Source organism: Cryptomeria japonica, chromosome 2 (assembly GCF_030272615.1).
Source record: "Cryptomeria japonica chromosome 2, Sugi_1.0, whole genome shotgun sequence".
Taxonomy (NCBI): domain Eukaryota; kingdom Viridiplantae; phylum Streptophyta; class Pinopsida; order Cupressales; family Cupressaceae; genus Cryptomeria; species Cryptomeria japonica.
Genome location: NC_081406.1, coordinates 585,072,525 through 585,095,852, shown reverse-complemented (window position 1 = coordinate 585,095,852; position 23,328 = coordinate 585,072,525). Strand labels below are relative to the sequence as shown.

Sequence of the window (23,328 nt, the reverse complement as noted above, 5' to 3'; positions counted from 1 at the left end):
TCCAGTTTGATAAAGATAGACTGCTCATTAGACGCTGCCATAGAATGAATGGCTTCAAAAGTAATCACAAACCTATCTAAAATTTGTCTACCTACCACAAAACCCCCTTGTTCATACGAGATCAAATTTGAAAGATAAATTTTGAGCCTCTCGACAATCCATTTAGTATTAATTTTATAGACCACATTACACAGAGCAATGGGCTTAAAAAATCCAACTATTTAGCGCCTTCCATTTCAGGAATAAGAACAAGGAAAGAAGAATTCAAGGCTTCAACCATTTGTTTACTACCATAAGATTTGTGAACTACTTCCAGCAAATCCAAATTAATAATATCCCAAAATTATTGAAAAAAATCAATAGGAAACACATTTGAACCTAGGGTTTTACCCTTGCTTATCCCAAAAACAACCTCTTTCAATTCAAATAAAGAAATCAGATGCATGAGAGACTCATTCATCATATTTGTGACTAAAGAGGGCATACAAAAAAGGATCATATTCTCCTCATCCTCACTTGAAGGTGAGCTTTTAGAAAAGAGAGTATAATAGTACTGAGAAGCCTCATGAGATAGAGCTTGAAGGGATGTCAACTAAATACCTTCTGAATTCACCAAAGAAGAGACATAACCCTTATTTTGATGAGCTTGCACTGATTTGTGGAAAAAGGTTGTGTTCCTGTCACAAACCTGAAGCCAATCAATCTGAGCCTTTTTCTTCCAAAAATTTTCCTCCCAAAGTTCTCACACCAATTCTGTCATAGCTTGGGACTCTGCCCTACCCAAATCCATAGCGAAACCATGGTCCCAGATTTGGCAAGTAATAAAATCCAAACAAGATTGAGCATTCCTCTTCATAGCATGAAGGTTACCATATCACAATCTATTTCATCACTTAAGAAAAAAATTGACAAAGTACAATGTCTTAATAAAGGAGTACAAAGCAGTACCAAAGCCAGGGTCACCATCTGTCCACCACTGAGTTATTAAATCATGAAGGGAAGAGTCATGAAGCCACATAAGATAAAACTTGAAAGGAGGATTTTTAGGAATTGAAATAGAGGCAGATGAAAATTTGATTGGCTAGTGATCAGAATGCCTCCAATCAACAACTTTAGAAGTATTACTCAAGCTACCACGAACCCAAAAATAGGAAACAAGAAGCCTATCCAACCATTCAGATATAGTTTCATCTCCACACCGACAATTATTTCAACCATTCAGATATAGTTTCATCTCCACACCGACAATTATTCCAAGTGAAGATCCCATTAGAGGGTCTAATATCATTTAAGTGCAAGAAGTCCACATTCTCACAAAAAAGATCACTAGAAAGACTCAACCGAGCCAACCCTCCCCTTTTTTCCTTCAAGCCTAACACAAAATTGAAATCCCCAACTAAAACCCAAGAAAGGAAAGGAGCACATGATCTAACATATTGTATATGAGACCAAAGCAAAGTTCTGCCTTCAAAATCGATTAGAGCATAGACATTAGTAATCAAAATAAGCTCTCCAGATTTCAATCTAGAGGTAGCCACCGAAAGAACAGAGTGACTAGAGATCCACTAGAGCAGAGAAATAGAGAATCAAACCTCCAGAACAACCCAAAGAATAAATGCACAGACTTTGACCAAAATTCCAAATACTAGAAGCACATTGAAGCATTGAATCAACTTATAGCTTAGTCTATCGAACACTAAAGATTTCCAAAGAATGAATTGCAACCAACTCGGGAATAGCCTTTTATTGAGGGATGTTATTCAACCCCCTAACATTCCAAGAAAGAATAATCATGAGAGAGATGGGGAGAAGTGAGCCTTAATGGGTTTGACAGATCCTAATTCCACCAACAATTCCCTAGCTAATTTAATCTTCTCCTGATCCTTTTCATGATCAACTTTTCAAGAAATATCAAAAGAACTCTTCTAAAGGGATCATTGCTGCAAACCCAAAGCTTGTGAAGACCCTCTTCCTTTGCTAGAAGCCATCACCTCCTTGGACAAATCATTCTAAACAATATCATCTTGCAAAATTGCAGAGTTGCTTGGATCTCCCAAATTAGTAATAGTAGGGGACACCCCTTGCTGTGACACAACAGATGGACCCAGAGTAGTATTCCCCTACTCCTGCTCAACATCTATACCCATACCAGTCACCCCAAAATAAACATCGACTAGAATCCTTTCCTCTGGGGCTAAAGTGTCTAGTATCTCAAACTTATTGAAACCCTCATCACTCTGACTATCCCTATAGGACCTCTCCCATCCTCTTCCCTTAGCACAAGGCTTAGTTGGCATAAAACCATCCTTATCAAGGCCACCATCTTTCATAGGGGCTTTTCCTTTGCCCCAATTATCTCCCTTTGGAGCCAAGGAAGAAGGACAACTACCAGCCGCCTTATTAACCCTAGGACATTAGCATTGAAGATATCCATACTCATGGCAAACCTAACACTAAAAAAGAAGAGATTCATAATCTAACTATTGAACCCATGATGAAGAGCCTAAATAGATTTCCAAAGAATCTAGCAATGAATTATTGAAATCTATTTCAACAAAAATATGAGCAAAATAAATTACCTTCTTTTCAAGGGCTTGTTGAGCAATTGCAACTAGCTTCCCTAGAAGAGCAACAATCCATTGCAAAATATCCTCCCTCCAAAACTCCAAAGGAAGTCATGGCAAATGAACCCTCGTAGTCAATTATTCAGCTGAGTTGAAACCCACGTGACAAGGTTTAATGAACAAACCCACATGTTTGTAAAAGTAGGGCCCTCCCTCAAAAAGATAGTTCTAGTTAGACATGCAAGAAAAAAATAACTATGAAATAGTTGTTCGGAGCCAGCATAATCTTCATATCCTCCTCAATCTGCCAAGAATGATGAATCTTACCTTCCAATGCCGATAGAGAAATATGGATCCCAAGAAATTTACATATCAAAGCATGTTTGCTCCAATAAGAGACATCCTCCAAAACCAATTCAGAGGAATGACCAGAACCGAATGATCCCGACTCCTTAGTAGGCAACCATTTACTTTCATAAGTTTAGAGCCCTCACCCACATAAAAAGAGTTTATCAACCTTGCATGCACACCCGAAAAAGATCCATTAGGTGATACAACACCAGCCACCACCAAACTAGAGGTCAATCGCTTCTCCTCCACACCTGCGAAAGAAAATCAAACCACACCCAACCCCCAAATCACCACCACCAACAAGCCGCGGCAAAACCCCGACCCCAAACACAGCACCAAAGCCCGACACCAAAAACAAAAGAATGCCCCCAAACAGCCGGCAAGGAATACCCGCAAAAAAGAAACACAAAGAAGAGAGGGACCCCTATCCCCGCACGCCCCACCCTGCAGAGAACACTCACACACCCAAAAAGCCACGCAAAGAGCAGAAATTCGCAGTAAGGAACGGCCTAGGGCACGAGAGCCTTAACCCAAATGCACAACATAATTGCCACAGTCGTCAGCCATAATTGGAGACCAAATCCTAATTCATCACCATATCTATACTTCTTGTTTTACAATATGTACAAACCACTCAATTTTTTGACCTTTTTCTAATAACACTCTTTATTTTACGTCTTTTGTATTTGACATTTTTAAATCCATTTTCAAATACCTATCATTTAATATAATATATAATTAAAAATTATTAATCTCTATGAAATACTCAGTCCATTCTTATAACTTATCAAAATTAATATCGGAAAAATCAAATGGCATCCTACTAGACGAATCAGTTTTCCATATTATATCAATATTCCAAACTGAACAATGCAGATCTTTTTATGCTTTGCGCCCCATGATTAGGGTGGAAAGGTTCAATGGATGCATAACAGAAGAATTTCCTCCCCATATTTCTTTGGAAAATATGGAGTAAGCTCTGTGTGTGGGATGAACTCTATTCCAAAACAAATATGTATCTGGATCATTGCAATACAGATCTGGCGGAGTGGTCAGTCCACAGCTCACATTGGCTCTGTACAATCCTGATCCGCAGCACGCTGATTTTGTTTCTGAAAAACCTACAAATGTAACACACGCATTCAAATCAGGCTGCAAGGCATAGAAAAAGATTGATAAATAAGGAGGTTATTGAAGTGGGCATTGACTTACCAAAAGCTTTGCCATTTGTAATCATTATGTTCAAGTAATCATAAGAATTAAACAGCATGATTTTCACTTCATGTAGTTTTCCATTCAGGTGATCCACAAGATCTTTCAGAGCAGCGTTATATTCCTGAGCTAATACATTTCCAGGGTCAGCACACTTTCCCTGGAATAGATCATGGTATTTATACCTAGCAATAGGAGTACAACCTACAGCCGAGATGTCGAGTATCAGAAATTTTCTTCCTCCAGCACGATGAAGCCTCTGCAATAACAAATATATTAATTTTATTAATAATAGTACTGAAAGTTGATCACATCCGTAACCAAAATTTATTCTGAAACTTACTTGGATGTATCGACCATGTGTGCGAACCAGCAAATTGACGAATTGTGTATCCCTGAGATTTGAGTAAGTGCCGTTGAAGCGAGCCTCAATGTCGTTGCCTCCAATGGAAATGCAATATAAAGAATTTCTGAGGTGCGACTTTTCACGTACACGCGTAGAGAATTCTTCAAATTTTGATATCTGATCACTCAATTTAACAATTTTCTGCACCAATTTAAGTTAATTTAATTGTACTTCAGGAGACGTTTTTGAAAGTTACACACTCCATTTTACTCTCACCCTTATGCTAGATAACTAAATATCAACCTAAAATGTTGATATACTTAAAAATTTATTATGAATTATTTTAAATCAACTAGCTATGTCGAGAGATAATTCTAAGAGTTAATGAGAGGATTTGAAAATAATCAAGAGTTATCAAAAATAGAAATTTAGATGAAAAGTCATTATTCTTATAAGTATTTAGCTTCCCAATGTAATAGGAATTTGTGTTCATTTTTAGAGTTGACAAATCACTCCACCTATTCGAAGGGGTAGAATTTAATCATTATAATGCTATTCTAGAACATAATAAGATTAAGGATTTATTCAGTAATTATTTGTTAACTATAGAACATTCAGTTTCTTCCTCTCTATTCAAATCATCTTTTGAATTAAAGAAAATTGGAAAGGATGTATTTTACATAAAAATGATAGATTTTAATAATATTTTCAAACTTGAAATAGATAAATAGATTCATAGTATGACCCTATAGAATTGTTGTTGGTATTTTTTCTTATTAGATCCTATATATTGAACATCCCCTAAAGCCCTGTCACCCCTTAATCATTATGGTAAGAATTTTCCCTGTTCAAGAACATAGTTATGGATTTGTCCCAAATATTAAATACTACAAATTAAATTTTATCTAAAGGTATACCTTAAAACTTAAGAAACGTAAGTGTCCACCCATAATCATATTCGAAACATTACAGATATACATTATCATTCAATCAGCATATAAACGACCTAAACCGTTAAACACAGAACACACCTTTTCAGATCCTGTCGAATCCAACAAACCACTCCCTGCCGATGCAAAATTAGCCCCATGGGAAAAAATTGCCTGACGATGATATGGAGGCTTGAAAGGGAGCTCACGATACGGAGGCAAGAAAGGAAGATCCAAGTAAGTAGCTGCAACCACAAATGCATCTCGTGCTAATATGAATCCATTCACTAATTTATAAGCTTTATTAGATCATACCCAGCTCTTTAATATTGAACTTTGAAGGTGAAAGAACTTGAAAAGATGTGTTAATATCCATTTATGCTCATCTATGAAATCGAAAACAGTGAGGCCATTTGTGAAGCGACCAGTTGGGTTGGGGAAAAAGGACACGCCATATGGTGAAAAATCGGCCCGAGTGGTACTGTTTGGAAGGAAATTGTTAGTTCCTGCATCTGCTAATGAATCCCCAAATACAAACATTGCTGGTACATGCGCACTCCTTCCTCCTTCAACTACTTGCAAAATCAAAGAGCTCATCATCCACCAGGTCAGCATACTCTTAGCCATCGCTCTTATCTCCATTCTTTCTTAATGTGTAGACACTCATTGTGATTCAAAGCTGACATTTTTATAGCAAAAGATTGACTGACCAACTGTGGGTAATAATTGTAATATGGGAGCATCACTATGGAAAAGATACTCTCGCCTATGTTTCTCTCCATTCTGCGGATTCTGCCATGAGAAGCAGTTGGCGGAGTTCGAAGCAGACAAAAAGATGTTTTGAACATTCATATAAAAGAATTTGCTAAAGATGCTCAAATTTGTTGTCACTGATTAATGGGATGGGCTCCAAAGTCACTGGGATGGAGTCCAATCTCATGGAATAAATCTGCACTTTACATGTCTAGAAATTCGAGGGGTCAGACCATTTCATCTCTTAGAAGTTCTACAGCTGTGCCTTGGATTGTAACTTCCATGTCCTTGAACGGGTCAAATTATGCAGAGAAAATGTAGACGAATGTTGCCTTCATCGACGAATTTAACACAGCTGTTAACATCGTGATTGTCAAAAACATGAAGATCCCGTCGTTTACCAAAGCTCTGATATTTCATCTTTGGGAGTAGGGACGGTATAGACAAGAATAGATAGGAACTATTGATTTTTTTAACTTTTTTATTGTGAATTGAACTCCACACTATAAATGTATAGAGGTACAGTTTTCCAATATCTTTTTTAAAGTAATGGAAATCGAAATGGATTTTTAGAGTCTATGATATCAGGGCAGAAGTTAAACTGGCTCCAAAAATACAGTACGTTTGCACGGAATTTACATAATACTAAAGTTAGTCACACAGTTTACACCGTTGATTGTGAAAACTACTGCTGCGCTTTTCCAAGCAGTCAATAACACGATCTACCACTGCACTGTTTTGGAGCCAGAATAGCTGCGTCCTATATCAGGGGATCTGCTTTTGTGTTATAGATGGCTTATAAAATATGGGACTACCTCATACTCCATGCAAGAAGTATCTATTTGTACTACAAATGAGGTGTACACATCCTACCTTTTGAACTTGTAACATCTCTTTCAAGTTTACAAGTTCTCCACCATTAGACTAACTCAAATGCAAAAACTAAAAAAGCTTAAAAGTGTGACTTCAAAATTCCTCTTAGTAAGTAGCAACTATAAATTTTTAAAGGTACAATTTCTTAATTAATTTTTGTAGTGTTGTAAATTGCTTACTTTAACAATTTCACACTCTATTTTGTACTTCCTTTATTATGAATTTCCCTAGTTCATTTTAAGTCCATTTATGCTATATGCTACCTTAAAACATCATTGTTAATATTACACTTAATTTGTCATCAAATACCAAAATTGACACTAAGTCCTATGTCATGGACCTTGACATTTGATTCTGACCTTCGAAGGACCTATTTTAGGAGGACTTGAGTGTCCAATGCCTTAGTCTTGACAAAATGACCATAATCAACATTTGAGTCTCCCCTTTAGAGAACCTATTTTGGGAGGCCTTGAGCATGCAATGCCTTAGTCCCAAAAAAATGGTCACTTCAAGTGTTAGACTTTGTATTTTGTGATCTAGTCTCGATCTTTGCATTTGATCGTTATGTGTCATCTTTTTATCAAAAACTAGCCTTGTGATCCCCATATAAAGAATATCTTTTTATCATTCATAAGACCTAGTAAGCACTACAATCCAATTCAATCTAGAGAAATCATACAACTTGGAGTGGCAAGCCATAAGCACTTTTACATCAATAATTTCATGATAAGAATGTTATACTCAAGTATTGTTTCATTTCTCTTATTTATTTTTATTATAAAGTCATGCACTAACCTTTAGTAAGAATTCAAGGAATAATACATTAAGCCTTTATGTGGAACTTCTTGAGAGGTTTTCATACATAAGATAAGCTTGTCATTTTAGAATTTATTATTTAATCAAACTCTATCCTTGCAAGGGAACACATTTTATCTCATCATTATTGTCATGGATGTGGGAACACCAACATGGGGATTGACATAGGAAAGCCCCTATATAGCATAATCGTTTTCTCCACTCTATGTGTGCAAGTGTAGATCCAACAATAAGGAAGTTATAAACATGAAATTAAAGATAATAATAGACATTACCAAATTTTGAATAGACAAAAACCCTAAGACTAGGACATCTATTGTCATTGTCTTTCTACTTTGAACTAGACATATAGGAGGGTAGTGTGCAGAGCTTTCAAATTCCATTTTTAGTTGTCCCCTGAAGCGTTTGATACCTTTAGATTATGGTGCTCATCACTTCAATCTAGCACAATCTGTTATAGATTTCAGTACCAGGTTCAACTTCGTGTCTCCTTATTTATAGTTAATTTCTTATTTTTTATTTTCTACTTGTTATATTTTGGTAAATTTAATCATTTGTGATTTGGTAACCTACTTCAAACAAACTCAATAAATTTATATTACATGGAATCAATAAAAGTGTGTCTAAGATAGTGTGGCTCTTCCTTGCAGATAGCGATCGAAGCCCACTAACACATCCAATGATATATGCAAGAAAGAATTGATCCTAGGTTAATACATATGTTAGTATTATTGGAAATCTAAGTTATGTTGTCATTAATGTCGAACTTGTTGGTCTAGATATAGTCTTGTGTTGTGATAATTATAGTTGGTGATAGTCAGTGATAGGTGAGATGGTCCAAATATGGTTTGTCTAAGGATAGTCTTGTGTTGAGCAAACTACAGTTGGTGACAGTTCATGACATATGAGTTGGTTAGATGTTGCCTTGTAATTATGTCAAGGTTTCTTTATTTTGTACTGTTGATTAAGGGTGTCCAAAATTGGTGTTGATGTTAAATTTGATTAGTTACTCCATTGAAGTTTGTTATGGAAGATGATCAGAGATGTATGATATCAATATGTGTTTCTTGGTTTTGCTATTGAGTTTGACTAGTATCCTAGTTGAGGTTGTCCTATCATTGGTGTTATAGTAAATTATATAAACTTGTAGTAGATGTTTAGTTTTATTCATCATTCAAATGTTATCACATTGCCTAGTCCGTTGATGATAGTTGTAGTAGATGTTTAGTGGTATTGAGTGTTCATATACTGTCATATTGCTTGGTGAATATTTTCTGCTTACATGAGAATTTTTTGGAAGATCATTGTAGTAAAAGTTTCAATATGAAAGGAAAAGTATTCAATGACAAAGTGAAAGAATGTTTTATTTTTTATTGAGAAGAGTGTGATGTCAGGGTGTGGATATAATGTTAATATTTTTTGAATGGTGTACTATTATGTTTGCAGGTCCTTTGGTTGCTCAGATGATGAGATTAGTTGTTGCTATTCACTAACAGTGAGCACATTTCTCAGACTAGTTTAGGATTTTCGTTGTGGCTTCAGGATATGAAAATTTAAGTGTTGTAGTTTGGAGAACAATCTTATTTGGTTCGTGTAATGTTTAAGTTCAAACATCTAGTTTTATTTTCATTCTGCATGTAAGTTATGCTAGTTTGTGCTTGGGACATGGTTAGTTGTGTTGGGTCTTAGTGTGCCCAAATGGATTATCTTGTTTGAATCATTATTTTTTGGTCTCGATGTGCTTTGGAGGTTGATTTGGAATATTTTTCTGGGTCTGACCATGGTGTGTGGACATCTACATTAGATAATTTGCATTGGAAGGTGCTTTTGGGTTGACTGGTTGCTGAGTTTTTTTGTTTATCTACATTCTTCATTTGGAATCAGTATTGGAAGATGTGTTAGGGTATGTATATCATTGAAATCAACTTAGAAGGATGTGTGCCTTTTTTTTTGGCTCACCTCTTTCTCTTGGAGTGGACCACATTGGATATGATTCGTTTGATTGACCTTGTTTATGTAATTTTATATAGTTTTTTTTGGGGAAATCTAGTTGAGAGTTTTAATGATTATCTTTGTATATAAGGATGAGTAAATGTATGTAATTAGATGTGCAAAAGTGTAGAATGTGTTTTAAAATTGGTGTATTGCGAATTGAAATGATATACAAACATGTTTGATTGAAGAGGTGTGTGAAATTTAGTTTAGAAGAGATTTAATAGTGTTTGCCAAACGAGTTTGAGATCAGATGCATTTTCCATGATATTGGATATTTGACACAAAGGTTCAAGGTTAATTTCATGATTAGGATATCCTATTCATTTTTCAATTTACCTATTCCTATCAGAAGATAGTGTGTCTCTCTTGGTAGCTCTTTGTGTCTTGCCTTGAAGTAGTGATTTTTCAGTTGTGCATGTCCTTTGTATCTTGACCTGAGGTTGTGTGCATTAGCTAGAAAGTCTAGAGTAGTGATCTCTCTAACTTGTGGCGTAATCATTATTATAATTTATATTGATAATGTGAGTGTGTTTCTCATCGTGGTTTTTCCCTTCTTGGGTTTTCCATGTAAATCTAGTGTTCATGAGTTGATTGTGTTTTGTGCTTTTAAGATTTCATTAAAGTAATATGTTAGTAGTGGTTTTAAGTTTAATATATTATAGATAAAGTTGTGTTAGAGATTCAAACTTATTCACCCTCCCATCCCTATCAATCTTGCTATGCATTCAATTATTGGTACTAGAGCTTGTTCCCTTCTTGAGAATCTTAACCACGCGAGGTATATATAAAATGACACATGATATAAATTGTAAAGCACCAAAATTCAAAGGTATAAATTACTTTTATTGGAGAGAGAGAATAAAATTTCACTTGAAGTCTCTATCGAAGGAATTATGGGAAATTGTCAAGAATAGCTATATTGCTCCACAAAATGGTCTTCCATAGACTTTGGATGAGATAAAAGATTGTTGGGAATAATATAAAGGCTACGGTTTTGAGTGTCTATTGATTAAGTGATAAAGTGTTTGGTAGGGTTGTGGGATTGAAGCCTACAAAAGAAATTCAGGAAAGATGGGAAGTGTACATGAAGGTGGTCCAGAGTCAAAGATAGATAAATTGACAAATATGAAACACAAATTTGAAAACTTAAGGATTTCTAAAGATGAGATCATTGAAGGCTATGTATAGAGGGTAAATGAAGTTGTAAATGGTATCAAAAGTGCTAGTGGACAAATAGAAGAAGTTGATATTGTGAGAGAAGTATTTCTGACACTACCTAAACCTTACAAGCCAAAGGGCCCTGCTATTGAGGAGAGACATGATATATATAAGTATACTTTAGATCAACTTCTTGGTTCACTATCACTTTTGAGATTGTTGAAATGGATGATATCAAAAAGGAAAGGAGAGAGGTAACATTCAATGTTTCAAAGAAGCTTGAAGATGAACAAGAAGTGAAGAGATGGATGAGCTCAAGAAAATTTTAAGAAGACTTAATATAGGAACTAGAAATTACAAAGGTAAGTTACCTCTAAAATGATTAAAATGTGGTAGAATTGGTCATTATGCCTCTAGATGTATGTATAAGGAATATTATAAGAGATCTGGTGATGATAAAAGAAAGGATATAAAATTAGTGACTAAAATAAGAATACAGATGACAAAGATAAAGGAAAAAGAGGTTTTTGTTCAATGGAGATACACTTATCTAAAGATGAAGATGATGATAATTTAAATTAAGAATTCTTATTCATGGCTACGAAGGAGAAAGATAAAGGAAGGTTTGAAAGACCAAGAAATATGAAGAATAGGGGAAACCTTGTGGGATGAAAGGTTGATTTGCATGCTAAAGTGGAAGCAAAAGCTTGGATTATTGACTCTAGTTGCTCAAATCATGTGATATGTGATAAGAGGAAGTTCATTAACCTTGTGAAGTATGAGAGTGGATTGGCAAAATTTGAAGGAGACCAAGTTGTACCTAAATTTATAGAAAGGAAAATATTACAATTGATGGTAAGCATATGACTGATAGTGTTTACTATGTCAAAGGTTTGAGACATAACTTGTTAAGTCAAATGTGCAATAAAGGTTATGAGGTCATATTTAAAGAGTCAAGATGTGAAATCAAAGAAAGAGGTACCCCTAGATTAGTTGCAAAAGGTATGAGAATAGATGGGAATGAATACTATGTGAAGGATATAACAATGGAAGAAATTATTTGCTAGTGCAAGTTTGTCAAGAATGAAATTAGACTGAGACTGCACCTAAGAATGAGGTTATTCCTATTGTGCAAAACAAGAGAAATCTGTAGATGTTAAAAGTTGGATAAAGATGGTTGAAGAGGATTTGATTCAGATGGAGGAAAGTCATACATCAGAACTTGTACTAAAAGTGGTAAATAAGAGTGGGATATAAATCAAGAGTACGTTAATGAGTAGGCTAAATAAAGATGATAAAGAAGAAGAAAAGATAAAAAATAAACTAAATCAAGATGAACTTACTATGGTATGGAGCAAAAGAAATTTTAGGAAGTATTTTTCTCTTTTTATTGAAACTAGGTACTCATCATCATTCAATGGTAACTATTTTGAATGCAATAAATTTAGACATAAAATAAGTCAGGGCAGAAGTCAGAAGGGATTGCATTCAGTCATTAAATGATGCTATGGTTGTAATAAACTTGGTAATAAAGCTAATGTGTGCAGAAGTAGAATAATATGGAATTAAAATATGAATGCAAGATATGGTAGGAATGTTCAGTCTTTCAAAGGATATTTCTATACTTGTGGTATGTATGGGGACAAGGACATTGAGTGTAGGTATAATGGAAGATTTAGAAGGATTGGTGGTGATAGAATGAATGAAAGTGGGCTAGCTACAACAAGTTTTGGTATGCTATAATTGTAACAAGTTTGGGCATATTGCTAAGTATTGTAGAGAAAGGAATGAGAAGTCTATTGATCTAGAAAAGAAGATTGATCTTAAAAACCAGTTGAAGATATTACATGGATGAAAAAATAAGATAAATATATGTTTATGAATGGATCTGCATCCTTAGTTGGTGTTGATTCTTCTAGAAACTAAGCACGGTGTTGTCTCTGTGGGGATATTTTTTTGAAAATATTATGAACCCCCTTAAATATTTTAGGGGTTGAATTATCTTCAAAAATGATGTCTGATAAAGTGTTTGTGGGAAGCTTATGCTCCCAATGTGAGTTTTATATTAAGATGCAGAAGAGGTGATCTAGATATGGAATCAATTTATAATCTAGATAATATAAGAATTTTAGATGGTGGTAGAGTAATCATCTGCTATAGAAGTAGAATACTTTGAGGCAATTCCTTGTGGTAGTAAGATCATGAGATGAAGTATTAAGTGGGAGCCTCAAGAATTTGTAAGAAGACATAGATGTATTAGATAATGGGGGAGGGAATGCCAACAAAGGAGGACTTTGGAAACCTATACCTTCTTTGGAAAAGTGTGAAGTAGATTTCTCATTACCATCAAAAATTTGTTGTGCACATCCTAAACCATGTCCATTGTATTCATGCGTAGATGCTGAAATGTCTAGATGAGAGGGTTCATTCTTTGTGTCAAAGTCTAAAGAGTTCCCATCCTATTCAAGACACGTGTTGGAAGGAGATATGGAAATTGATTTAGAATAAGTTTGGATAAATGATACAAAGACTCCTTCAAGGCATCATTCTTAGATTGAGGGATCTTATACCCATTGAAGAAATCTATAAATTCTAATCTACCCCTATTCCTTGCTAAGGAAGCATCATTGATAGGATATTGCATTATTGAAGGAATCATAGTATTAAAGGGAGAAATACATCCTAATTCATCATGAGTAAGATCATAATGATTAGGATTAGCCTTGATTTTGTGAAGTTCATTGTTATATATGAATTTGATTGTGCAATGAAGAGTGGAAGGGACCAATTTCATAGCATGAATCCATGGTCTACCTAAAATAAGGTTATAATTAATGTGGCTGGGCATGACATAAATAGGAGTAGGTAATATCACATTTCCTACTTTGATAGGTAATATGAATATAAGAAGTGACTCTTTAGGAACATTATCAAAGCCAAGAATACAAAGAAAATTAGGTTTGTATAGAAGAATAATCCTAATTTATCCTATCTAGTAAGTAAACACAACAAATATTAAGTGTTGACCCATTATCAATTAAATGGCCTCTTAGGTTTTGTTCATAAATGTGATAAGTAATCATATCTATTTTTAACCTCTATAGAATGCAATTCATCTTGTGAGAATGTAATATCATGTGGTTTAGAAAAAGAATGAGGAACCACCTTTTGTAAGGCTTCTTAGATCAACTTATGGTATGAAGGTGAAGTTTGAATCAAGTTCCAAAGGCAAATCTTAGCTAAGATATCATTCTAGAGTTTCTCAAACTGATTAGGTTCCTTATCAACAGGTTTCTTAGGATGAGGAGGTAAAGGAATGAAAGTGAGAAGAACATTAGAGTCTTGCTTATTGTTTCTAAAGTTAGGAACTTCAATAAAATATTTTTGTGATAGTTTCCTTTCCATAGTACCTCTTTCAGATATGTATTTTTTAAATTTTAGGTTATTGGGAGGTTTCTTGGGCTTAGGCTTCTCATAACTAGAAAAATGAATGGTATTGACTTGATTAATCTCTTTGTTCTCCAAGGATTCCTCTTTAGGAGGAATAGCATTGAGGAAGGTGCTAATAATTTAATCTTCTTTCTCCAAGGTATCCTTATGGGTAGGACAAACTTAGGGAGAAGAATTAGCAATGTCTATCAACACTTATTATCTAGGAGAGGTATAATATATGAAAGGTAGAGTAACATTAAGGAAGGTGTTTATGATATGACCCTATTCCTCTAGGATATACTAATGTGAGAGACACATTTTAGGAGAAAGATCAACATCAATTTTTGAAACTTCATCCTTAAGAGGAAGAGTTTTAAAAGAAGTGTTAATAATCTCTTCTTGCACCAAATATTAGGGCCTCATCTCTAGAAGATGAAGCTTGTAAAGAGGATTGTCAACTACATCTACTTCTTTTATCAAAAAAGCTTCTTCATAAATAGGATTAATAGAAGGTAAAGGTTCATAAAGTGGATTATCATGCACGATAATATCCTTGTGAGTTTTTTGAGATTTAGACGATGATTTAGAGGTAAGGGTGAGGTGATCAAGAGTTTCATCCAACATCTCAAGTCTTCACTACTAAATGGAATACACATTATGTTAATTAACCTTTGGCAAAAGGATGATTTAGAAGATGAGGGCTTAGGATAAATGAAACCATCAAGAGTCTCCTAAATTTCTTCTCTATAATAAACTTTTTTGAAAGGATAGTCATCATAAGAAATGGATTGTGAAAGGAACCAAAGTCTTGTAAAGAGTAATTTTAATTTTTTGAGAAATAAATTCAAACTATTAAAATTAAATGATCTAATTTAATAAACCATATAACACATAAAATGCATAATGGAAGATTTTTTTGTAATGTTTGATGAGCACTTAAATATGACATCTTTTAATCATAAATTATACTTAAAAACTCTTAATAATTTGTTAATTAATGTGCTTGGCACAAGACTATATTATACAAGCATATTTATTTTTTCGCTCTTATACATTGCTACTTAGAGGATATGCATTAGAAATAGTATTTTGTGTTAAATGTATTATCTTCATGATTAACAAATGATGAAATAGACGATATTCAAAATTGTTGTTGTTATATCTTGTTCTATTTTTCATGGATATTCTTTCAAATATGTTTGGAAGTTATTGCAAGATAGGGAGTTATGGACTTCTTGTTCAAACAACATGGAATTATTGGTCACTCCTAATTTCTCCACCTAGACAAACCTTATATCTTCTCCAAAACTGTGTTCATCAGTTGTTCTATGAAACTTTGAGTTTCATTTGAATAATAAATGCATTTGCAAAGCTTTTTGCATTTTAATTTTGTAGTTGGTACTTGTCTAGGAGAGTAACATTGTATTTGAATTCAAATAAGGATATGTATATATATATATATCCCATTGCTTTCAACATAAATCTAGTTAGCTAGTCCATAAGTTAGTCATCAGTTTCAAAGTTTTTAATTTCAAAACGTGTTTTACTCCCCTTGGGACCCAATTGCAATGAAAATTTGAAGTTTATCTAAGATATCTATGTTCACAGATCCTACAAGAGGAAGAGTGGGGCCCGCTCAACCGAAGGGAGGTGATGCTAGTTTGATTTCATTTTTATTTCAATTAGGCATGTTGATTTAGTTACATTCTTTTCTGTGTATTTATGGTGATTCTAAGAGTTCAAAATTAATTGCAATGTGTATTTTCTTTTTATTTAGTATCTCTCTAAGATGGATTAATTCATTCATTTAGGTTCAAATTCAAATTTTATTAGTTTGCTTCAGATTTATCAAGTTGATGCATTCTAGTCTTGTATTAAATTTTAGTGATAATGGTGACTAAAGTTGTGATTAAGACAAAATCTTTGTTAAACTTGTTCATGGAATTCAGTTTGCTTTAAACGTTCTATAGAATAGATTTATGTTTTTATGCAAGCATAAAAATAGATTTCATTTTCCACCAAGTAAAATAGATGTATTACTCATGTTGTAGTTTAGATATGGTTTAGCCCTAATTGAATGATTTCATGAGTTAGTTCTAATTAAGTCCTGTTTAGATTGCACTTGTAGCACCAAAATATTCTTTAGAATAGATTTGTTATCTTCCATCTTAGTTATAGGAAAGTGTGACAAGCATAGAATTTAGTCCTTAGAAAGAGATAGTGAGAGTTCTCAATGGAGCATGACCGAAATATAAGTAACTGTTCTTAGTGGAAAAAAAGCCCAACTTAAATACTTCATTATCGTATATAGCTCTAACACATACTTGCTTCGATAATGAGAAATTAAATGATGCAATTTGTGGCATCAATGACCTCACCCATCATTTTTATTTTAAATGAGACTACGAAATAAATATATGATTAGTGCATAAACTATATGAAAAATAGAAGTAAGCACAAGACACTAGGACCAAGATCCATTTTCATACCAACATTGGAATATGAAATCGCCTATAGGAGTGATCGTATTTGACTAACTCTTGTGAAAGAGAGTCAAATGACACTTATAGGATTTCTTTTTCTTCACTACTATGGAAAGTGAATGAACTACATAGGTATGTTGATGTAATGCAAAACTATGGCTAAGGTATGAAGAAAGTAAATACTTAAGTTGTTGTAAATGATTGAGATATAATCAAAAATGTTGTAAGAAACATAGAACTAAGCATGAAATCTAATTGTGCACCTGTGAGTGAAATTTGATGCTGATCTAGTGGGACTAGGGCACTATAATGCCTTTCTCTTCTGAGGTTTAGTTGTTGTTGATAAATCTACAACCTAAAGAAATTTGGAAGCCACCTAGTGCCTTGGTCTTGGGACAAGGGTGGCCTAGTGCCCCAATCCAAGAAAGATAGGTCCAAATTTTGATAATAGGTTTGTACCAAGCTCCATATGCTATTCAATATTTCTTGGCTCTGTTGGGTCCCTACAAATGCAAACAAGAGTAAAGAAAGGGGGCTATGGATAGGGGTTTGTCTTAGATCGCACCCTAGGTTATGAATTAACCCTATAATTGTATCGAATTGAATGAATAAAATTGAAAAGATTGTCTTTTGTGGGCAAGATGATCTAGAATTGAAATGCTTAAATGTAGATGATTATACCTTCAATAGGTCATGCAATCCTCTTAGGTTATTTCCTACATGTTTTGATGTAATAACATGTTAAATCACATAAAATCCATCATGAAATCATAGATAATTAAACATATATCCAAAATGCCTTGATGTATAGTTTGTTTCTCCTTGAATCAAATTTTATCTTGAGGAAGAAGTTTTGCTATTGAATTGGATGATAATGTTAGAATAAGATAAGATGATGAAAATGAATTGAGAGGGATGCCTTATATAGGGATTTCATAATTGATATCAGCTTTAGGACAACTTAGATTTGATATATTTTCACAAAAAGTAGGATTTGAGTTAGATAAGACTACCAGATTATCCTCTTGAAATATGAGGAAAAAAGTACATGACCATGGTGTTAGGTAGCCCTAGTCCAACAATAATTTTTTGACTTTCAAGGAACACAAGATAACAAGGTTCTAATGCTGATTCTAGCTTGGTGGCTAAAAAAATAATGTATAGATATGCAAAATTTATATTGGAAGTTGAAATTGTGGTATGATAAAGGATAAATGAAGACATTGAAGAAATAAAGGGCACACCTAGAGTCAAGGGCCCAAATAATAGTCTAATAAAGTGGAATAAGACCCATAATATTGAATTAAATATTAGTTAATTATAATAAATGTTCTATATTTCATAGAGGGAAGGGAAATACTAAAATAGATGCTAAGAGAGTGTGAAATTAGACACACTAATAAAGATTTACAATTCACAACACTACAACTTCATTTTTTTTCTGTGTATGCTCTATGTTTGCATCATACTTGATGTGTTTGAATTCTCCATGAGTGTCTATGATTACTATAGACATGTTCCTAACATTATGAGTGTTCTAATTTTGATTGATCTAAGAATATGATAGTAACTAGAGTGAACCAAAAAGATATGAATTTATTGCATTTGAGGTCATAGATGCATATCATACCTCTAATCTTCATCTTAATATAAAAGTTCTTTCCTTAATATTAAGAAAAATATACAATATTGGGTAAATGATTAGACAACCTAATCATCTCCCTAAATTTACCAAGTGATGCATGAGAGAAACTCACTAATCCTTCCAATTATAGATTATATCATGGTTATAAGTTTAGTTCAAATTTGTAACTTGGATAATTTCATAATTGCACAACGGAATCTATTGGCACCATAAACTCTAAGGGTTGATTTGGATCTAAATGATAGCAAAATATTCAACAAAATCAGAAATTTCTTAAGGACAAGCATTCTCAAGATGGTTAGATTATCATGTTCCTACCTATCAACAACTTCTTATTGAGGGAGAAAATAAAAATATATAATAAAGGGACACCATTGATCAAAAAATCATCATTTATTAGACTTCACAATTTGCTAAAGTAACATGCTAGGCCAAAGATTATAAGATTTGATAATGACCATGCATCAATTAACTAAGGACAATAATTATCAAAGGGTCAATGATTGAAACATAGTAATATATTATAAGTTGCGAGTCTAATTGAAGGAGAAATGATTGAAACAACATTTTACTTATGCTAAACAATAATTAAAATATTAAACCAGTTATCCCATTATCTCAATTGACAAACAATATAAATTAAGGGTGCGATTAAGTGAATAGACAAGTGGAAATGATTAAATGAAGAGGCACATACTAAACAACAACGATTAGATTACAAAGGACACCACTTCTTGTAAAGGGATATATCAATAAAAATACATGATATTCCAAGGCTAGTGGGGAAGTATATAATGAAAATTGAAGAAGTATAATTTGAGACATTTGATATGCAAGAGTCATGCAAGATTCAAATATAAATATATTAACGAAGATCCTAGATATCTATCTAAATAGTGTGGTATGAAATATAATGCATTATGTCTTGGTTAAGTCATTATTGAAGAATATTATATTGCTACAATTATATCTATCCTATATTGCTATTTTTGTTATAATTTTGTTAATAGAATAGGTATAATGATTCTTCTAAATCTTCATCTAGTCTACTATCCTATTATGGAGGGGAGGTATGGGCATATAAGGAAAGAAAGTAGTTGGGTTCCATTCAATTTAATTTAGGAAGCCAAACGACGGATGTACATTCATGCAACTAAGGAGGATAAATGATGGATGCACTTTTGCACACCTTACGAGGTTGAATGACGGATGTACTTTGGTGCCCTTGAACTTGATGAATAGGCTCAAGGTGCCTTGTATGATCTCCCATGGGCTTCACAATATGGATGAGTCAATGGGTAAAGCCTCAAAGGAAACCCACATGTACTTATGATTAATAGGATGATTAATAGAGTTCTATTTGTAGCTTATTGGATTATATGTTTATCTTTTGATAACTAATTTGATTTGATGCTCTAAAGCAAGACGTTCAGTCAAAAATCAAATTTTCAAATATAACCCATACCTCATTTAGGTATTGTAGGAAAAATTGAGTTAATCCCTATTAGGGGACATTATAGACAACAAATTGCATACCTTGTACTTACTATTAGTTCACTATTGGAGAGTATATTCCAACACCCCCTCTTAATGCTAGAAAATTAAATTGAATATCAACATAAAACAACACATTTTATAGATGTTGTTCTTTGAAAATAGTTCTTGAACTGGTAAGTTGCTCTTGAACAACATCAGTCAACTCCCTAATTACCAGTATAGTCACCTAGCTTTCATCCAAGTTTCCAATATCACTGGACATCATTTGCACATGAAATGTCTTATAACTCTCATAAAGTTATAATGTTGAACTTCCAGATTTTGGATCTCCCATGAACTATTGGATGCAAATCCTCACATGTATGTCTCATAAACTCAACGAAGTATAGTTTCTATGATCAACAAGCATATTAAATTATTAAGCATCTATCTAGCCTCTACTACATCCCTCCCTATCTTCAAAATGTTGGTCTCTTCAATATAGAAGTCATCATCACTATCTGAAAGTCATCATCACTATCTGATGTTTCTTCAACAATCTCACTCTTATCATACAATCTTCTTCAAACTGTGGATAGATTGGATGCCCAAATACAAGATCACAATCTTTCTTCTCTACAGTAAACACCAATGGTCAAAGTTATAGGCTTCCAACTTCCAACTTTTAATGCAGACAACAAATCAGCATACTACAAAACAAATTTAACAATTACAATTGTTGAAACCTCACAATAGGTGCTGCTTCCTTTGTGAATAACTACCAAAACATAACATACCCAGCATTCAAACTTTTCAAATAAAAAAATAACGTAAGAGCATGTTAACCTCTGATACCAAATTAAAAAAAATTAACCAGCAACAAAACTCATTATTATCCTGATTTATCAACAATAAAGTGAAATAAATATTTATAGTACCAAATGACTTCAACTACATCCTACAAATCTGCTAACTATTTTCACAACTAATTGGAGTTATCTGACACGAAACTAAACTTATGACAACAAACGGTATGCCTAGTACTCGCTAACAGTTCACTGTTGGGGCATCCTCCTTGACGAATCGGCTTTCCATTTTATTCATTCCCAAGAGAAATGTCGAGTTCCTCATTGTTTATTCGTTCTTAGGGAGATACAAACTCCATCATTATTTAATCATTCCTAAGATTAGTGTGGAGAGGTTAAATGGATGTATAACTTAGGAAGTTCCTCCCCATGTTTCTTTTGCAAAAATGGAGTACACTCTTTGTGTGGGATGGATTGCATCCCCAAACAAATGTGCGTCTGGATCATCACAATACAGATCTGTCGGAGTTGTCTATCTACATTTACCATTTCCCTGATCCACAGCATGATGGTTCTGCTTCTGAAAAACCTACATTGATAGATTTTACAAATGCATTCAAATCGGGTAGCCAGACACAGAAAAGGATTTATAAAGATGGTTATTGAAGTGGGATTTGACTTACCAAAAGCTTCGCTATTATTAATCATTGTAGTCAAGTAATCATGAGAATTAAGTAGGATGATATTTACTTCAGGTGATCCACAAGCTTTTTTAGAGCAATGTTGTAATCGTGGGCAACGTTATTCCTAGGTTCTACACAGTTTCCATGGAATTTCAGATTATATGTAAATCTTGCACTAGGAGTACATCCTACAACGGAGATGTTGAGTATCAGAAATTTTCTTGCTCGAGCGCGATGAAGTCTCTGCCACCAAAATTATATTAATTTTATCAAAAATGGGACTGAAAGTTGATCAAATCTGTAAGAGAAAAATAGTCTGAAACCTACTTGGATGTATCGACCATGTGTGTGAACCAGCAAAGTGACGAATTGTGTATCGCTGAGGTTTGAGTAAGGGCCGCTGAAGTGGGCCTCAATGTCGTTTCCTCCACTGGAAATACAGTATAAAGAATATATAAGATACGACTTCTTACGTACACGCCTAAAGAAGACTGCAAATTTCGATATCTGATTACTCAATTTAACAACTTTCTGAACCAGTTTGTATTTGTTGAATTGTAGGTCAGCAGAATTAACCACTAAACTATATAAATCGTTGTACATTCAATATGATTTCAACAACACCTAAACCGTTAAAATGAAGAACACACACCTTATCAAGGCCTGTTAAATCCAACAATCCACTCTCTACAGATGCAAAATTAATCACACGGGATTAAATTGCCATGGAGTTCACGATACGGAGGTACGAAAGGGAGTTCAGATGAAACATTAAACGTTTTTAGTACATGTGAAAAAACTTGAAATGATGTGGTGAAATATTAATCAATGCGGACCTAAAAAATAAAAAAAAAGTCAGGCCATTTGTGAAACGACCCGTTGGGCTGGGGAAGGAGGAGACGCCATATGGTGTAAAATCGCCCCGAGCAGTACAGTTTCCAATATGATGATTAGTCCCTGCATCTTCTAGTGAATCCCCAAACACAAACATTGCTGGTACATTTACTCCTTCAATTACATGCCAGATCAAAGAGCTTATCATCCGCAAGAGCAACATACTCTTAGCCTTCAGTCTCATGTCCATTCGCTCTTTGATGTGTGGACAGTAATTGTGTTTCAGTGTTAAGCTTTTTATAGCAAAAGATAGGCTGACTTACACTATTTATACAATTAAAATGGGAAAGCGAAGGTACTCTCCGCTTTATTTCATTCGATTAAAAGCCTACGGATTATGCGATGCTATGCATCTGCCGAACATCGAAGCAGACGAAAATAAGCGTTTATTTGAAGATGCTCAAATTTCTTTTCGGAGATTTATGTGGCGGGGCACCTGCTCCTTACACGTCTGCAAATTTGAGCATCTACTTTTGAGAGTGTTAAAAGATGGAAATTTGGATGATTTCGTCTCTTAGTTTTTGTCCTGCTGAGCATTTGATTGCAACTTCCATGACAAATAAATGGATTGGCAATTGTTAAATTGTTGTTATTATCGAAAGCTCTGATATTTCGTCTTTCTGATTAGGGACGAGAGAAACAAGGCAGTTGATACGCACTAAATTGGCTGCATGGGTGGGGCAGGAGCTTCCCCAAACCAAACGATTTTCTGTAAGGGTAGGAACTATAAATGCTTATACGTATAGTTTCCCTGTTTCTTTATAATGGTACGGAAAGCTACAGTTTCCTAGTTTTCTTGGTGAGATTTTCAATTTTTGTTTGATGTTTTGGATCATTTTGGGTATGTTTTCTTTTATGCAATGATATGATTTCTGTCGATAATTGAGAGAGTTCTATTTATATTATTTAATA

At 34.0% G+C, this 23,328-nt stretch overlaps 1 protein-coding gene across 1 annotated transcript; it reads right to left on the bottom strand.

Annotated features, from left to right (window-relative positions):
* Nucleotides 1-21,585: 21,585 nt before the first annotated feature.
* LOC131052063 (GDSL esterase/lipase At1g58525-like) lies at nucleotides 21,586-22,606 on the bottom strand. Its single transcript, XM_057986645.2, has 3 exons — nucleotides 22,399-22,606; nucleotides 21,850-22,013; nucleotides 21,586-21,765 (listed from the first exon to the last, which is right to left on the bottom strand). The coding sequence occupies exons 1-3, from the start codon at nucleotides 22,604-22,606 to the stop codon at nucleotides 21,586-21,588; spliced, it is 552 nt and encodes a 183-aa protein (XP_057842628.1).
* Nucleotides 22,607-23,328: the final 722 nt, after the last annotated feature.

Bases quoted from the DNA above. Each gene is read 5' to 3' on its own strand.
- LOC131052063 (XM_057986645.2), bottom strand. From the start codon at position 22,606: ATGGACATGAGACTGAAGGCTAAGAGTATGTTGCTCTTGCGGATGATA. The intron at 22,014-22,398 runs GTCGTTTCACAA...CGAAATTTGCAG, and splicing joins CTCCTTCCCCAGCCCAACGG to TCTTCTTTAGGCGTGTACGT. The intron at 21,766-21,849 runs GTAGGTTTCAGA...TTTTGGTGGCAG, and splicing joins CACATGGTCGATACATCCAA to AGACTTCATCGCGCTCGAGC.